Source organism: Phalacrocorax carbo, chromosome 5, assembly GCF_963921805.1.
Source record: "Phalacrocorax carbo chromosome 5, bPhaCar2.1, whole genome shotgun sequence".
NCBI classification, from domain to species: Eukaryota; Metazoa; Chordata; class Aves; order Suliformes; family Phalacrocoracidae; genus Phalacrocorax; species Phalacrocorax carbo.
Genome location: NC_087517.1, coordinates 40,876,840 through 40,893,901, shown reverse-complemented (window position 1 = coordinate 40,893,901; position 17,062 = coordinate 40,876,840). Strand labels below are relative to the sequence as shown.

At 43.9% G+C, this 17,062-nt stretch overlaps 1 protein-coding gene across 1 annotated transcript in view; it reads right to left on the bottom strand.

Annotated features, from left to right (window-relative positions):
- Positions 1-98: 98 nt before the first annotated feature.
- Positions 99-17,062, bottom strand: part of ATIC (5-aminoimidazole-4-carboxamide ribonucleotide formyltransferase/IMP cyclohydrolase) — a 25,032-nt gene continuing 8,068 nt past the window's right edge. The window contains exons 7-16 of the mRNA XM_064452119.1: positions 16,844-17,000; positions 15,014-15,139; positions 14,737-14,844; positions 13,393-13,478; positions 11,589-11,678; positions 9,820-9,948; positions 8,761-8,853; positions 2,662-2,844; positions 938-1,093; positions 99-444 (exon numbers count right to left, since the gene is read on the bottom strand). Of these exons, the coding sequence (XP_064308189.1) occupies positions 325-444; positions 938-1,093; positions 2,662-2,844; positions 8,761-8,853; positions 9,820-9,948; positions 11,589-11,678; positions 13,393-13,478; positions 14,737-14,844; positions 15,014-15,139; positions 16,844-17,000 (1,248 nt within the window). The 3' untranslated portion in view covers positions 99-324. The remainder of the gene's footprint in view (positions 445-937; positions 1,094-2,661; positions 2,845-8,760; positions 8,854-9,819; positions 9,949-11,588; positions 11,679-13,392; positions 13,479-14,736; positions 14,845-15,013; positions 15,140-16,843; positions 17,001-17,062) is intronic.

Below are 17,062 nucleotides of genomic sequence, written 5' to 3'. Positions count from 1 at the left end.
AAGGAATTAGTAAAGTCTGGACCATGAAATTTACCTCAAAAATAAACCTTTTTCCTGAGGATACCATACTTGGATGACACAAGACTACAGACTCCACATAACTAAGAACCGTATATTTATTTGCAGAAGACTTAGTTTCTACATTGGAGGCCGACTTTTTGCCGCTTCATTCTCCATTAACACAGGGAAAGGTCTCATTTACAGACCCTACAAATGTTTGCTAAGGACAGACTGCAGGTGCCTCCCAATTAAGCTGGCGATGTTCCAGTCACTGCTGGTGGTGAGACTGTGACCAAAGAGGGACCACAACAGCCCACAGCAAATTCAGTGATGAAACAGCCGAAGATTGGTGTGAATGAGAGTTATCCCCAGCTCACTGCAAGCTTCAATCACAACCTCGTCGGCAGCTGAGCCAGATGGGGCAGCGATGAACTGTACTCCGCTCTGAACAAAAGACAGAGATAAGTGGAAGGATTAGAGGATGAAAAAACCAAAATCCCCCTGAAAAGGAGCTGGCAGCCCCTTCCTTCATCCACACCCCACAATACTAAGCGCTGAACAAAAAGAGACTTCCGTTGCCCAAAGGCCTTCACAGGGGAGTTCCTCATGTGAGCAGTCGGTTCTCTCCACAGCTCAGAAATAAGTGTAAAATGGTTCCTCTGGAAGCAATAGGCCTTGTCTTGATATTCTTAAACAGTTTAATAAACTTTAATCCTCTATTCATCCCAAATCAACAAACTGAGCAATGGCTGGACAATTACTATCCATGTGAGTCTAATAACCACGAGAAACGTCCTTCCCAGGATGCACTCTTCTAGCCAGCAGAGCGGAGCAGACACACTCCTCAGCAGTCCGCACAAAATTCAAATGAAAAGCTGGGGCTAGGCAGACATTTCCTTGGAGTCATCCTGACATCCTGGCCCCACCATGACCTTACCCGTTTAGCTCTGTCGACGTTATCCCTAAAAGGGAAGAATGCATCGGAGCTGAGAGAGACAGCAGTCAGCTTGGCAATCCACTGCTTCTTCTCCACTTCCGTTAACTGCGCCGGCACCTCTTCAAACATCGCCTGCCATTTCACCAGGTCTTCATCCTGCGAGGACAAAGTGAGCCAGCTCAGCCCCAAAGCATGAGCTCACAGCAGTCCCCTGCCAGGAGCATGTAAGGATGAGTGATGATGGCATCCCTCTGACACCCAGCTCAGCTGTGCCTTCTCCTCCCACAGCTCTGCTGCTGGGACCTTCCTACCAGGCATTTTAAAATCCCAACCGATGGTGTGAACGTGAACACACTACCACCATCAGCTCTTTTTGCATCCTTTTAACTCCTTTCCTTCCCCCTCCTCACCCCAGGGCTTGAGGGATTCCTTCTCCCCTGCTTTAATTCCAAGATGCTCTGCTTGGCCTGCCTGCAGCATGCTGCTCCGTGCAAATGCTGGCACACGCAAACAGGATCTGGTAGATGACTCAGCACATGACAAACAGCAGCTTGGTTTATGATTCACTTTCTGAAACAGCAACCGCTCCAATTCTTACCCCCTTAAACAAGCAACTGCTCATCGAGATGATTCATGAGGTCCCCAACCCAGCTCTTGGCTTTCAATACTTAAAAAGGACATACTATTTTCTTGTCTCTCTATTGTTTGTAACAGGGAGGTCAGAGGGAGTCAAGAGAATCCAAAATGCCACACAAGCAAATGGCACCATTGGAGAAAGTGAGGACAGCTGCCCTGACAGGGCAGTGAGAGTTGAAATGTTAACTGTAGCTTTAACCCTTCCCTACTGCTAGGGATGGACTGTCAGAGGGAACCCGGCTGCACACCAAAGCACAGGGCAGGTTCCCGCACCTGGGGCGGTGGGCGCAGTATCAGAGGGGTGAGTCAGGACACACTGTCACCGGGCTATTAAATGACCTTGGGGAAGTCACCATCCTGGGCCCTGGCCACTTGAAGCCCTGGCTTTTTGGGATCATCCATTACTGACACCCAGGCACAAAGTTCAAGTCAGGCTTAAGTACTATGTAAAGACCAAATCCTGCAAGTGCACCCACCACCCTGGCTGTGACAGTTTGGCAGTCAGCATGGAGGCTTCTTGTAGAGGACATCTGTGGACATTTCAAACCATAGTCAAACCCCCCAAATCCTGGTATCTGTAGCTTCCTGTTGGCTGGCTACAGACCTTCAAGGGGCTCCAAGGGAACTCAGTGACTCCCATGGAGTTAAAGGTGGCTGGCATCTGTTGTCCGAACAGAGATCACTACCTTTATAAAAGCTGACTAGTTCCAAAAGTGGTAACCAACCAAGCCCCCTCTTGCCTGAAGTCCTTTGAAATTTAAGACTTTGTCCTCTGCAAGGGCTTGCCTGAGTCCTTACAAAGTCTCCTTGGCATGGAGCCAGAACAGAAACAACTTGGTATAGGCAGAAGGTGGAAACTGTAGGGCATCATTTTATGGAGAGGAAACAGTCTGACCAACTCTGAAGTGAGCTATGAAAGGACTTGGTTTTTCTGGGACTGGAAGAAAAACTGAGGTGGAAGAGAAAAGGCCCAGGTATCAGGAAGCTTTGCCAGGACCTAGCACCCACAGCTGATATTTCAAGCAGTAGTTCCAGCTTTGTTTCACAGAAGCTGGACTCTCCAGAAAAATCTTTCAGCCAGCCCTTACCTCGCCAATGGTGCCAGTGACATACTGATCAATGGCGTTGGAGATCTCTGCTCTCTTCACACCTGCTTTGAACTTCATGGAAAGCACACGTGGATGATGCCGGAGCCACCAGTTGTTTGCCTTGTCACCAGCCAGACGTGTGCAGTGGATCCGGGACTGCTGGCCGGCTCCAATACCTATGACCTGAAGCACAGAGATACAAAGCACTATAACGCCTTGCTGCACAGAGATCGTGATCAGCATTCCAGCCAAGCAGTTAGGAAAGACCTCCCACAAATTAGCTGCTCTTCACCGAAGCAGAGAGAGTATAGGTAATTAGCAAGGAAAACTTTGAAAATACCTGTGTCAGGTATTACAGGGACAGCTCTCTGCACTGCTAACTTCCATGGTTCTGCTGAGCTGACAGTCACTCTGAGGATGCTATATTCTTTAATCCTTCTAGATAACGTAGCCCTAGTCATTGAGTCAAACCATTTAACCTCAAGAGAGTGATATAATTATGGCTTTTGTTTAAGGCAAAACAAAATCCTCTTGGTTGTAGAAACAAGTGTGACTGCTAAAAGATAGACAGCTGCCTACCTGTTCTTGGAAAGGGCACTTTGGCTGGAGGATTAAAGTCTGAGCCCAGGTCACCCAAACACCATAATCTCTCCTGGTGGGCCAGTCATACACAGCTTATACGGATCAACCGTGATATGTGGTGAGTTACAGGGCAGTTTGCCTGTCAAGGCTGGTAAGAAAGTAAATCCACTGCTCAGTCAGGAAGGCTGGCCAGTGGGACCATTACACTGCATGAATTATCAAGGCCCTGGAGCTACCAACACATTTCCTACTCTGCCATCTGCCAGGGAGCCCAAGATATAAAAAAATTGCTGCTGCTAACCTTATTTAATAGCACCTGTGCTTGATATCAGGCAGACCTAGTGCTTCCAGAAGGTGTTTTTTTTCTTCAAGGAAGCTTCGATGAAAATATGATATTTGCTCAGTTTCCTTTGGTTTTTTCAGACCACTTTCTTTGGAGTTCTCTCATCAGACACATTCAATCTCTGTCAATTTTGTCAGGTACACTATAGACCACAATACATAGAGACTCCTTGGGGTCTGGTGGTCAGGTAACTCTGCAAGCCATCTGTCACAGTTCAACGCACAACGCGAACAAGCTCTTGCATACTGTCTGGGCCGGTGCAAACCTGCACTGGAGACAAAGGCAACTCTTAGGTGCTGACACCACTGAAAACTGAATGTGGCTTGGAGACAGCTTGGTTACTGGGTGCTGGCAGAACCACCCCTGCAGATATGGTCTGCCTGCACTCACAACTGGCAAGTGCAAGGGACCGAGCTGAGGTCTCTTGGGCTCCAGACTGTCTGCTGTTCCTCAGCTTCGCCTCTGCCCCAACAGAGTGCCAGGCACACAAAGGCCAGACCTAGCCACCACAGCTGTTGAACTCGGACTGGTAACTTTTCTCCATGGCTTTCAGAGCTGTGGGTCCTGCTTTCCAAAGAGAGCCCCTGCCATTTCAAACCAGACAAGTGATGGAAAACAAGCCTCTCTCCCCCATAATTTCCTCCTCCTATGAAGCCACAGCTGAACTGTTCACCAGACCATTTGCATGGGGGACCACTCCAGGGACACTGTGTTGAGGCTAGTGGTTCTGGCCAATGCCTCAGAGTTTCCAGCTCAGACGGAAACAGATGGTAAAGCTATAAGTCAAAGGCTGCCCTCAAAGGAATGAATCATTTGTCTTCTCATTCATCAAGACGCAGTGACTTCACCTCTTACCAGAACCGTAAAACAGGCTGTTGGATACTGTTCCCCCAAGGAGCAAATGAAAGACTTGGGCTGCTATCTAATATCACCTGCTCAGCTGTAAATGAAGTCGTCAGTGCTTAATAAACCCACAAGGATATTAGTATTATTAAAAATACTTAAGAGATGCAAAGTTTCTCATGGCTTAGTGACACCTTCCCCCCTACAAAAGCTCCTGATGTCCAACCTCTGCTCTCACATCCACCCCATTTAACCTTCAGATTTGCAGGGGTTCCTACATCTCAAGGGACCTCCACGCCAGCTGCACGTAGGTATACCACCTCTTCCACAGAGGTTTATCCTCTCTCTCTGGACAAAGAAGAGGGCTTGAAATTGTCATACGCTGCATGCCATTAACTGTCACCCAGCCCTTAAGAGTGGGCCTAGCAAGCCACGCTAGGCCAAGGCAGAAATTTTTAGCTGGGGATGCAGGTGGTAGAGAGTACTGGACAGACTGCTAGTAGCAGGGGCCAAAATACCATTAGAAACATTCCCAAGTTTCTAAAAAAATGTGATGATGTCCTCTCTGTCCTTTCCCAGCCAGAACAGTGCCTCATCTTCATCATGTACCTGTGAGCTGTGGCCTTCCACTCCTGTGATGAATTGGCAGGTCTGCTGCAAGCCCTGGCCTTCAGCCAGCAAGGGCAATGGTACTGGAGAAAGGGTTTCCAGGCCAATGCAAGCGTTTAACACAAGCACGGCTCCTTCATGGGCACCCGTTAGGAATCATGCTCTACCTGTCAGCACCCAATCAACCTTCTCAAAGTGAGTGTTTTCCTTCCCTCCATGAGCTACTCAAAATATTTCACATTTTTTGTGACCTAAATTTTGTCACAAAATGCGTAACTGAACTTTGGCTTGTGTTCAACAACTCTGAAATGGCAAGAACCTTGTACTTCAGTTAAACAGTGATGTGTCCTGTAAACTCTTCATAGGCATCCCCAAATTTAGAGAGATATTATCTGCAACACATAGAAGTTTTTATAATGGCTTAACGGGCAAGACCATATAAAAGCTGTTTCTCTGTGCCTCCTTCTGATGAGCCCACATTGTTCTAGAAGGAAGTTCATAGTTACAGCCTGGGAAGAACATCCTGATAAGATGCACTTCATTGGAAAATGGTGATCCATGGAAAACAAAATCCTTTTTTGTAGAAAAATGTTGTTCAATGCAACACTGCTGGGGAAGATTTCTTCTGTCTAGCTTGAAGTTTCTGGTCTAAAGAGGAGAAATCAGAAGGTTGAGCTTTTGCTTAAGGCAAGCTATAGACTTGTACCCGAATCTCCCTTCACACTGGTCTGCCTGAATGTACCTTTTCCCTGCCTTTCTCACTTACTGTGAAGGGAAAACCCTTCTTCCTACACCTCATCTCTCCCTTCTTCAGATGTTGGCCTCCTCCCATAAGAAAAACAGCTGAAACCTCAAAATCCTCCTCAAAGGAATCCCTCCCCCTCTATTTTCTGTATTTTCTGCCTATTTTCTACACAAAAATTAATTATGTTTCTTTCAGAGTTTAATCTCCTAGGAATCAAGAAGTGCTTAAGCAAAGCCTATTAAGTGTGAGGAGCAAAAGGAGAAAATAATACAGGGTGAGTAGAAAAATCACTTAATAAAAAAAGCTTGGGTGAAAATTGAGAACTATTTGACCAAAACACTTTGGCTCACAGGAGAGCCAAACATGCCCTACGGCTGGAATACTATGCAAAAGCACAGAGTGGGCGAGATGGATAATGCCCAAAGGATCCTTGCAAAATGATCCAGATTGGCCTGCATTTACTTATATTTACCCTGAATAATGAGTGAAAACAGAAACTCTAAATACATTTGGAATGATAAAAATCAAACAAAGGACTTCACAGTTGGGAAGACAAGCAAACCATGAAGTTGCTGACAAATGCCTGCACTATCGGTGGAAAACAGTAAGGTAAATCAACAGTTTTGTTTTATCCCCCTGTACAGAGAATAAAGAAAGAGAATAATTTTAAATCGCTAATTTAAAACATAATGGTATCAATAAAGAAAGTGTAAATCAACATGCTACAGACTGGCTTCACTGGTGCTGAAAGTCAGACAAAACAAGTGAAAGTGTATTGCAATTAGTGGCAGCTGGCTTCCTGCAAATTAAGTGACGCTCAAGTCCATAAATGCTTCCTCCCACTCCATGCTTTGCCAGAATTTATTAACAGAGACACCAGCCCTAGCTGGAGTTGGCCAATCCACTCCAGAGCACAACGAAGCCAAGCTGTCAAAGAAGTTCTGGACGTCTGATACAGAAGGGTTTCGCTAGGCATCAGGGATGCTGTGAGGCTGAAGTAACCCTTGGAAAACCAAAAGCAATGGAACCGAAAGAAAGCTGGACTTCCCAGGCTTGGCTCATATACCCAAACCGAGTCAGATCCTGGAAAAGCCTTTTAAGTGTAACAATCTGGAAGTTACTTTCCACCCCTGCTTCTTCATTTGTGCTATTTTTATATTTGCACCCAAATATTCCTGCATGCATCTGGTGTTATGTGTTGGTAGGTGATGTGACCAGAGTTAGTTCTGCATGGCATCACCAAGGAGAACCTGATCTAACAGCTATCTTAGTAAGACTGGTTTTCAGTGGACCGTATTTCCTTCCCCATCTGTACCTTAAGAACAATGGTCTCAATACTTAACAGTCTCAGGAAGTCTTTAGAGATTTTAAAACCAGAAGGGAGCCGCTACCTGAGCTCCTCCATCCCTTCCTATAGGATGCCACACTGCTGTTTCTGCGTTTGGAATGTAATGACTCTCTTCAGGAAGACACTAATCTTTGACTTGAAGAACCCAACACAGATTTCACCACCTCCTTGAATAAGTAATTGTAACAGCTGCTGATCTTTACTGTTAAAAAGGTCACTTGTTTCTTTGTGCAGTATAGAGACCTCTGATCTTGACCTTCCCTGTCACATATCCAACAAACCAAGAACAGCACATTTACATTTGATTAAAATGTATGCCTGCAAATACGGAAAACGCCACCGAAGCCAGGCTACTTAAATCTCTGCCTGCCCACACTGCTTTTCACTCCTCCCTCATGCCTTCTCCCTTCCATATGGTACATGCGTTATCACACACGTTTCAGAAACATCTGCAGCACCATGTTAAGTCCAGACTTGCAAAAGCACTGGGGAAACTGTTGCCATAATAAGGGAAAAGGAGGAAAGACAGTGACACCTTTGTTCTGGGGCTATGAGAACTAATGCCCTTGAGTACAGAGAACCATTTAAAGCAAGGAAAAAATCCTCAAAGATGAATAAAAGAAAAATGCCAGATCTCCAGAGATATGCTTTCAAGAACCATACAGCACATGACCTCAGAAAGTACTGAGAGAGAGCGCTGCAATATTTTCAGGCTGTAACAACAATCTGACAAGCGCAGCTGAGTACTGATGCAGAAAGGACAGCATTGCAGTTCATTCACAGTCTGTACCTGTCGGGTACACTGTTTGATCCATTTTGCTGATTTATGATGTACCAAAGCTCAAGACCAAAAACATTCATTGTCTTTTTCTTCTGTATTTTTGTTAAATAATCCAGGCCTATGGAAAAGTTACCATGGAGAGCAGAGAACCAGCCAAACACCAGCACTATAAGAAAAAGCCATTGGGCAAAAATGCAATTTTTAATACATTTACAACAGCTTTTGGATAACTGATTTAAGCTGAATACCTAGTGATAATGTGGAAAGAAAGATTTTTGTTTTTAAATTCAGATTCATATCTCAACTACACATTTGATAATGCCCCTCTAAATCCCAACATCCATCATAAGCTTTTAAAAAATCAGGGAGAACGCCCCAAAGGGAAAAAAAGAAAGCACATACCATCTTTCTTATATAAAAAAAAAAGAAAATAAAACTAAGAACCATTTGGACAGTCAGAATCCAGCTGTGAAAACTACTGTCATTTCCTCAGGCTCTATACAGACTACAACATATGTACGCCCTCAAAAAATGATATAAAAGGACAGAGTAGTTAGAAACAACTTGAGGCCAAACTTGCAGAAGCACGTAAGAGCTTTTGCAACCCTATCATTGAAAGAGCCAGCCCTGTCATTACCATGAAAAAACTATGCTGAGGTTTCGAAGCAGCCTCTTGAGATACACAGATTTAGCTGCTGTTCTGCACGGCACTGTCTAGGGCAGTTCGCCTGTACCTGTTTAATCGCTTCCTGTATGCTAAATGATTTTAAAACCGAAGCCTGACAAAAGCATTCTCTGACCAGCTTGGCAGTGAAAGCATGCTCCAGAGAGCAGTCTGATTTGGTTACCTGCCCATCCTTGGCGTAGCAAACCGAATTGGACTGGGTGTATTTGACAGCAATGCTGGCAACAATCAGGTCTCGGACAGCAGACTCAGGCAGCTGAAACAAAATGCCATTGTCAATGGCCCATCCTATCAACCACGGATAGTGATCTGCAAACCCCCAAAGCAATCACAAGTACTGTATCAGAGAGGGAAAATGAGTTAACTAAAATATCCTATTTTGTTCAATTACCAACAAATTTTGTTTAGATTAAAAACTGTAAATGATTGGTTTGGCAGCTAATGTCCAGCTCACAGGGATATGGCTCAGTCTTACCAGGTCAAGAGGGCTCTATCCCTGGCACTAAGCCTGCAAAATCTTCTGTATTTGCTCACCTTCGTCAGTTGTGCTCATTGGCAAAAAGTTAAGCACATGCTTAAGTACGTACAGGACTGCAATAATAATAACAGCTCCCAATATCTGCATTGAGTATTATTTTTAAGTCTGTTCCATTATTAATTCATTAACATGATTTTTATCGCCTCAATGTCTGAACTTGCTTCTGAGCCCAAGACTAATCACAAACTCATTAATTTCTGGTTTTGAATAAGAACAAGATCAGAGACAAAGAAATAACTGGTAACTTTCTGTTGATATGAACTTTAAATGATTAGCAGTATCAGCAAGGCCAGATTTTATATAACACACTGTACACAAAAGGGATAAGTAAACAGTGAGTCAGAATGAGATCACAAGGGATCCTTAGCACATGGCTGTCTCACTATAAGAAATGACACATGGTAGCTTCTTATAAATAAGAAATACAAATATTTTGGTCATCAGAGATAAAGGGCAAGGTCCTGCTCCTCTTATTTATGCCAGGAATCAAAACAAACACAAACTATTCTGATTCATCGAAGTATATTTGGTCCAGAAAGTTTATTGCATTGTTTTGTTGAAAGCCAGTTAAATCTCATTAAAATATTTTAAGAGCTCTTAAAATAGAAGAGTGACTACTTCCTTGATGAAAGCACACCAGTTCATTCCACCAGCCTTTAAAGTAATTCATCTTCTGACACTTACGTTTTTATTCTTTGTAACAATGTTTTTGAACAATGACGGGTCGATGACTGCATTGTTCCTCTTCTGCATGAGGTACAATCCATAGAGGGTTCGAATCTCATTGTCATCTGGCTCATAGTGAGGATCCATCTAAAAGCCAAATGACAGGCCAGTAAAACACTCTTAGAACCAACGTCTAGTAAGAGCTTAGGTTAAAACACATTATCTAAAGAACCCAAAAGAAATAAACTGTTTATAGAAAGCAATGTCAAATCATCAGAAGAAATTAGAATTAACTGGAGCAGCAAGGTCACAACAGCATGGAGTGACATTTACAGGCCAAAGAGAGGTAGTGCAGGATAGATGCTTACATACAAACATCCATGTTGCAAGCCACAAAAATTTACAAAGTCTTCTAGTCTTTCACAGAAAGGGAAAAACATCCACACAAAAAGACTCTTCCCAGTCTTCCACAGGAAGAAATATTTTTAATTGCTTCATACATGCCTCAAGGTACAACTCCTAACACTCTTTGACATTAAACAGTGAATGTGATTATTTCCAGAGATGCACTCTCTTGGGGCACATCTCTAGACAAGCATGCAGCACAGCTAATATACACCAGCATAAGGGGTAAAGTTAAATGGAACTCTTAAACTGCATTCAGGTCCACCCATGCGTGGGCTTTATTTAGAAATCTGGCAGCCCCAGTTCAGGCTGAAGCATGAAGTAAACTGGATTAAGGCTACCAGCACTAAATAAGAGTGTGCACACGCTTTATGTGGTTTCCCTAATCCATTTAAATTTGTTCAGATCACCTTTCCTTAGCATCCCTCTGCAGAAAGGCCCTGAAGATACAGGCTTAACCAATACAACCTCATCCTTGCAAAGCTAATTGAATTCGGGAAGTATCAACTGCCAAGATTGCCTGCAATTTCATTCCTTCTTGCCTGAAGCTCCTGAGCCATCTTCTACAGCTCCCCTGATAGTAACGCTACAATTGCAACTTCAGCTAAACCTTGGATTTTCTTTTTGTAGTGTTATAGTAAAGTTCTCTGCTCGTTTGTCTCAGAGTCAGGCAGAAATAGGACCTGTTTGGCTGTTCCAACAGCATTATGTAATCTGTTACTCACATTCACCAAAACTGGATGATTTTGAAGTCCCAACAATCACTGCAGGAACTAGAAAGGCAGCCTGACACTGACTTGACCGCACTATATTAATATTCCTTGACAAGAGCATCCTGGTTGCAGTATGTAAAGGTATGTTGTCCCAGGTCCAGACTCTGCCAGTGCTGCTATCTTCGTCACTGACTGTACCAGAGACTGCCCTACAAACACCAGAGGCCCAGAGATACACCACATGTACTTCTCACTGCCAAGACTCATGACATCATTGAGGCACTCTGTCTTAGTTAAAGAGAATTCAAGAAGGATAAATTCAGCAAAAGCAAGAGGAAAGCTGCTGGAGAGTAGAAAGAGAGCCCAGAAATTCTGCTTCTTTGAAGTACTCTTGCTGGTTCATAGATTTAATTGCTTTAAATCCACATAATTTTGAAAGCCAAGGAAGGCATTATGAAAACACTCCGCTCTAGGACTCCAGGCTAAATGTGACCACAACACTGCTGGTGGAATTCTAGCTTGTACAGGAATCCCCAAAGACCCAGAGGAAACACTTCCATGCACTGCAGAAGTGCCTGAAACAGCCCCCCAGCTATTTGGACATTAACATCTGTGGAAAGCAGGTATAGGAAAAGCAGTAGAGGGTGACAGTGGAGCAGGAGTGCAAACCTGGAGAACACAGTAACCACCGTTCTTCTTTTTGGCAAGGATTTTGAGAGCTTCTTCCTCATAGCCAGGAGCTACCACACCATCAGACACCTGCAACACACACAGATTTTGGCCTCCACGTGGAAAAAAAAAGAGGGGCTAATACTGAAAGCTCCACTTGCCGTTCCCAGAAAGGGACTGAAGGCACACCTCTTGGGGTCTACATGTACCATACAATACCAAAGGCACTATTACAATATCAGTTTCAATCCTGGAAACAGGATTGTGCCAGCAGTGTACCCAGGTGGCCAAGAAAGCCAACAGCATCCTGGCTTGTATCAGGAATAGTGTGGCCAGCAGGAGTAGGGAAGTGATCGTGCCCCTGTACTCAGCACTGGTGAGGGAGGGACAAGAGGGACATTGAGCTGCTAGAGTGTGTCCAGAGAAGGGCAACTCTCTTCTCCTGAGTAACAAGCCATAGGACAAGAGGAAACGGCCTCAAGCTGCATCACAGGAGGTTTAGATTCTTATTATGAAAAAATTCTTTACTGAAAGAGTGGTCAGGCATTGGGAACAGGCTGCCCATATTGGTGGTGGAGTCACTGTCCCTGAAGGTGTTCAAAAAACAAGTAGATGTGGCCCTTCAGGACACGGTTTAGAAGGCATGGGGGTGTTGGGCCGACGGTTGGACCTGATGATCTTAGAAGTCTTTTCCAACCTTAGTGACTATAGGATTCTATGGAACAGGAAACAGCGGAGTGCTATAAGCTCTTGGCAGGAGTTAGTAAAAAATACTCTACCATCACTTTAAGCAGAATGGAACTAATAACTAAACACAGAATCACAGAATTCTATTCTATAATATACCCCCTCCAGGGGGAACAGCTCATGTACCACATCCTCACTTCTCAGCCCTAACACGGCTTAGAAAAAAAAAAATCCTGATTTCAACAGTGATACTCCTGACGAGACAATAATGCTGGCAAAAGAGCTGTTAACAATATTGAAACTGAGGAGAGGAGTTTACATTCATCAGTGCCAAGAGGTGATATACACTTTTCACATTCTTATCCTACCGTGTGGCTGGGTTGGTTTTTTTGTTTTTTTTTGTTTTTTTTAAGTAACACTATACCAAATGCTGTCCTCACAAACCAAATGCGCTCTCTCACTTGTTTGAAAAGAAGTCTCCAACATTCAAGACAGCCCTTTGCATTATGCCTTCCCCCTCTCAAAAAAATCGTAAGAAACATATAATGGGATGAACATGAGTGGTAATGCATTAACTCCCAGCTGTTTGTATTTAAACGAGTGACTTGTACAATGCAGTCACCTATGCAGTTAACGTTGAATCCAAAAAGTACAGCCTGGAAAAGTGGCTGAGCCTACACATAACTTGTATCAACTGGCAGGTAGCAATCTACATCCACATTCCTGCCTCGGGCAAGAGGCTGGCCATCAGCTCTCCGGTTGTCTACTGTTCCAATTACAGTCGTTCAACCAGATAGTTGTGACAGCGTAATCAGGGTTCATTTCCGGAGGCCTACTCCGAGGCAGAGGTTTGCAATCATCTCTTGAAAAGCAGCATTTCAAGCACTGCTATTTCACAGGCTCTCCCATACAGCCAGGTTTTAACCGGTAGGAAGAAAAATGATTCAAAAGATAGGTGTAAATTCTGCACTCTGGATAGCGAATTACACAAATGGACCAATAAATAGTCTTCAGGAAAATGGGTCAAATTCAAACAGAATGGCTGTTACCAACCAATGACTCCATCTAGTGTGATTCTCCTTTTTACACTCTAATGATTTGCTGCTATTTAACTAACCTCTCTGGAAATAATCTTTGCAGTAGCCACATCGCAGGTATCAGACAGGGCAATGAAGTCACCAAAAGAAGACATCCGATCAGCACCTGCAAAACCGTACTTTTTAGTAACTTAACCAACTACAGTATAATACTACTACTAATAAGAAAGTCTTTGTGCCTACAGTCCAGCCAAGTTCCATGAGAGCTAATAACACAGAAAAAAAGCCATATAAAAGCAACAAGGATGAAAAATCCCACCTCAAACGCATGCGCCTTTAAATATTCCCATAGTTCAGATATTCTTCCTTCTTCACTGCATTTGCCAGAGCTCTAACTCTGTAATGACTAACTCCATTACTGAAAGCAGCTCTGCTGTAGCCATGGTGGCAAGAGGACAAGGAGAGGCAAGGATCGTACAGAAAGATTTTAGATGGGAGACAGCTGGAAAAAGAGGAAAGCTTTTAGATGGCTATGCTCCCATCTGGCTTTTCCTGCAAGAAACCAGACCCAGATATGTAGCCACGAGCAATTTTTTTTTTTTTAATAATAAATATTCTCTGTATTTAATGGCATAGCTAAGGTGAACAATTAATGGCACTCAGCTCCTATCACAGATGCTCTACTACTTAGCAAGGTCAATCCTTCTGTCCCTGCCATTCTAAAGATTTGTTTTTCTACCAATCATGCAATGGTTTTCCAAGGGCAATGTTCAAAGGTGGTCCCTGAAGTGGTGAAAAATAAACCCAAGCCATTATGTCCCTTGTCAAATAAGTTTGCTTTGTTTTCTATAATCTGTGTAGATTTTCTAGGAATGCCATGCAAAATGAGAGAATTAGCAAAGTATCTCAGCTAGGCAGAGGAAGCTGTTTTTATTTACTTATTTTTACCTTTTTTAATGAGCTCTGAGGTACAAAAGCATTAAAAAAACAGAACAAACAAAAAAACCCCAACACTGACCAAACACCAGGCAGAAATATTTCTACTGAAGTTCCTGAGCACCTCATATACAGCGGAAGGCTGAGTGTGCTACCAGCACAGTTATTTGTTTATCCATCCTTTAGCCAAAACCTCAGAGATTTATATTTAAATTAAAAAATATAGGTCTTCTATATACATCAAGGAACAGAATCCAAAACCTTTTTAGCATTTTTGAAACAATTTACAAGTTCTGCCACTTGGAGAACAATTTTTGCTAGTCAGTCAGTTCATTTAGTCAGCCAGTCAGATCCTTATGGATAAAAAACCCTACAGAGGAGGAGTATGGTGCAAAGGGAAGAGGCTGCGAAGTGCTAAGCATGCTCCTCAGGACCTGAGAATTAAGTTCAGCTCTTTAGACACGCTAGTTTATTCATGGGCTTCTTACCTCTGCTTCGTGCGTAGGCAGATGCTAAGGGCGTTAAGGTCTTGTGGAAGTCATGCACCATGCAGACTTGCGCCTCCTCTTCACTGAGAGGTATTCCAACAGCAGCACCTAGTGGGAAATAAAAGCCAGGGCACTCAAACCAGAACCTCTCGCTGATCCCTGCCCCTGGGAGCTCCCCAAACCACCAGGGTAAGGGGCACAGATACACCACTGGCAGGGCCTGCCAAAAGCCATAGTCCGTTCAAAGAGAAAAGCATGGCAACAAGGAGCCACCCACCTGCAGGACTGACGTGTTTGAAGGAGGCTGCAGCAGGAATGCCTAACGCCTGCTTGAGTTCCTTCACCAGCTGCCAGGCGTTGAGAGCATCACACAGATTGATAAACCCTGGAGAGCCATTCACCACTGCAAACACGGCACACAGACAGACACATTAAAGCAGGAAGAGTTTGCTCCCTAGTGTCTGGACTCCAAGCAGAAGAGATTTTTCCCACCAAGAATTGAAATCACTATAAATTGTTCTTGTTAAATGACCCTGGCTCCTCAACAAGGTTAAGTGCCCTGAAAACCTTCAGTGACTTGTGAGGAATGCACAGGCTTGAGACTCAGGAGGTGCCAATACAATTCTCTTCCCTACCAGAAGCTGCCAATAGGACCTTGGAGCGAGACATGCACTGACCCTGCGTGCCTCCCCTCTGGTGCAAGTGGAACAAAAAAGAAACATTCCCCGTTACGTTCTTTGAGTTCTTCAACCAGCAGCCATTTGGAACAAGAGCCATCTCTTTCTAAAGGAGCCTACCAGGGTTGATTTTGACCAAGGTGCATAGGCAATGCTGTCAGAGAAGAACACAAAAAGAACATCCCCTGCTCCCCAGCAGGTACACTTCTTTACAAATTTAGTAAATAAATTTCACATAGTGACTATGGCTCTGATTCAACAAAGTACTCCTGGACTAGCCAAACTTTAAACACGTTGTCTCTAACTGATGTCAACAAAACCATGCACAGCCATGAAATTTAGGGCAAGCTTTAAGCCAAATGCTTCATCTAGTCTTTTCATCAGAAATCCATGCCAAGAGTAAAGGTCATTCAAAAGTCTGCTCTCAAAACCTTTTGCCCTGCCCCTGCAAGAACTGTTTGCACTGATGTGGCAGGACTGCGAGCATTTCAGGAGATAGGAGGAAAAGATCATTTTAGCAATAGTCCATGGCCAGAACAAGAGAACACAGTGTTGTGCTGCCATACTGGGAGGCAGACTTGCAAGCAAATCAACTTCCAATGCAGCCATGGAAAAGCTTCCTATGAGATCCCAGAATTTAAATAAGGAAATTCTGTACACAAAACTTCATTGTTCAACAGGACAATGCCTGCACACAAGGCAGAGCTGATTTTCACCAATATTAAAAGCAATCTCAAGAACAAGAGTAGCCAGTCTTTCCTTCTCTCCAAAACAGGGGTTTCCCTCACTGCAGCAGTGCTGTGGTAATTGGCACACCTGTAAAATGGCACAAAGAGACACCAGACCTGTCCCAAACTCTTACGAGTGAGACCAGTATCCTTTCTCTCTGCCACCATTAGCAGAACCAGCATTCTAGAAAACTAAGGTAATAAACCTCTGCTCAAAACCATCAAAGAAGGGAAAAAAAAGAACAAAACCCATTCAAACGTAGAGAAGAACAGCTTGGTTTCTAGAGTAAATGGTGACACAAAAAGACAGGGAAGATACTAAATAAGGAAAATGGAAAAGTGCAAAGCATCTTAAAAGGGCAACAAGGTTTTCCTTTGCAAAATCTGGATCTAATGTAAAGCAGAATGGGCAGATTTAAGTCGTGCACCGTGTCTTCAGTGTGGACACCAATCTTTCACCAACAGAAAACGTGGCACTACAATAAGTCTTGTGGGGGTCAGCAGACAAGCTTTTCTGTCTCACACAGCTCAACCTTTTCATTGCAAAGCTACTGCCACTCAGTAATAAAGCAGATAAGGTACTGCTGGCCATCCCTTGGTCTAAGGTATTCCAGTTTTAAAGACAACTGGCAGACACGCCCTACCACGTCCCTTCCCAGCTATGCCAGAGCTTCCTTTTGGCCAGCATGGCCTAGGCCTCACCTGTCAGGGGGAGTTTGGATCTCATTGTGTAGAGCTGCGCAGGACTCTGGTGAGGATTCATGCCGTACCTCAGGGGCAGCTGGGACACACCCTTGCTGTACTCTTTCCTAAAGTAGTCAGAGATGGCTGCATCGTACTGAGCAGTGTGGGTGAAAGCCTGAGGACAGAATGGGGGGACACCTGTCAGCTTACAAACATCAACTTTCAAAGGATTTGGTG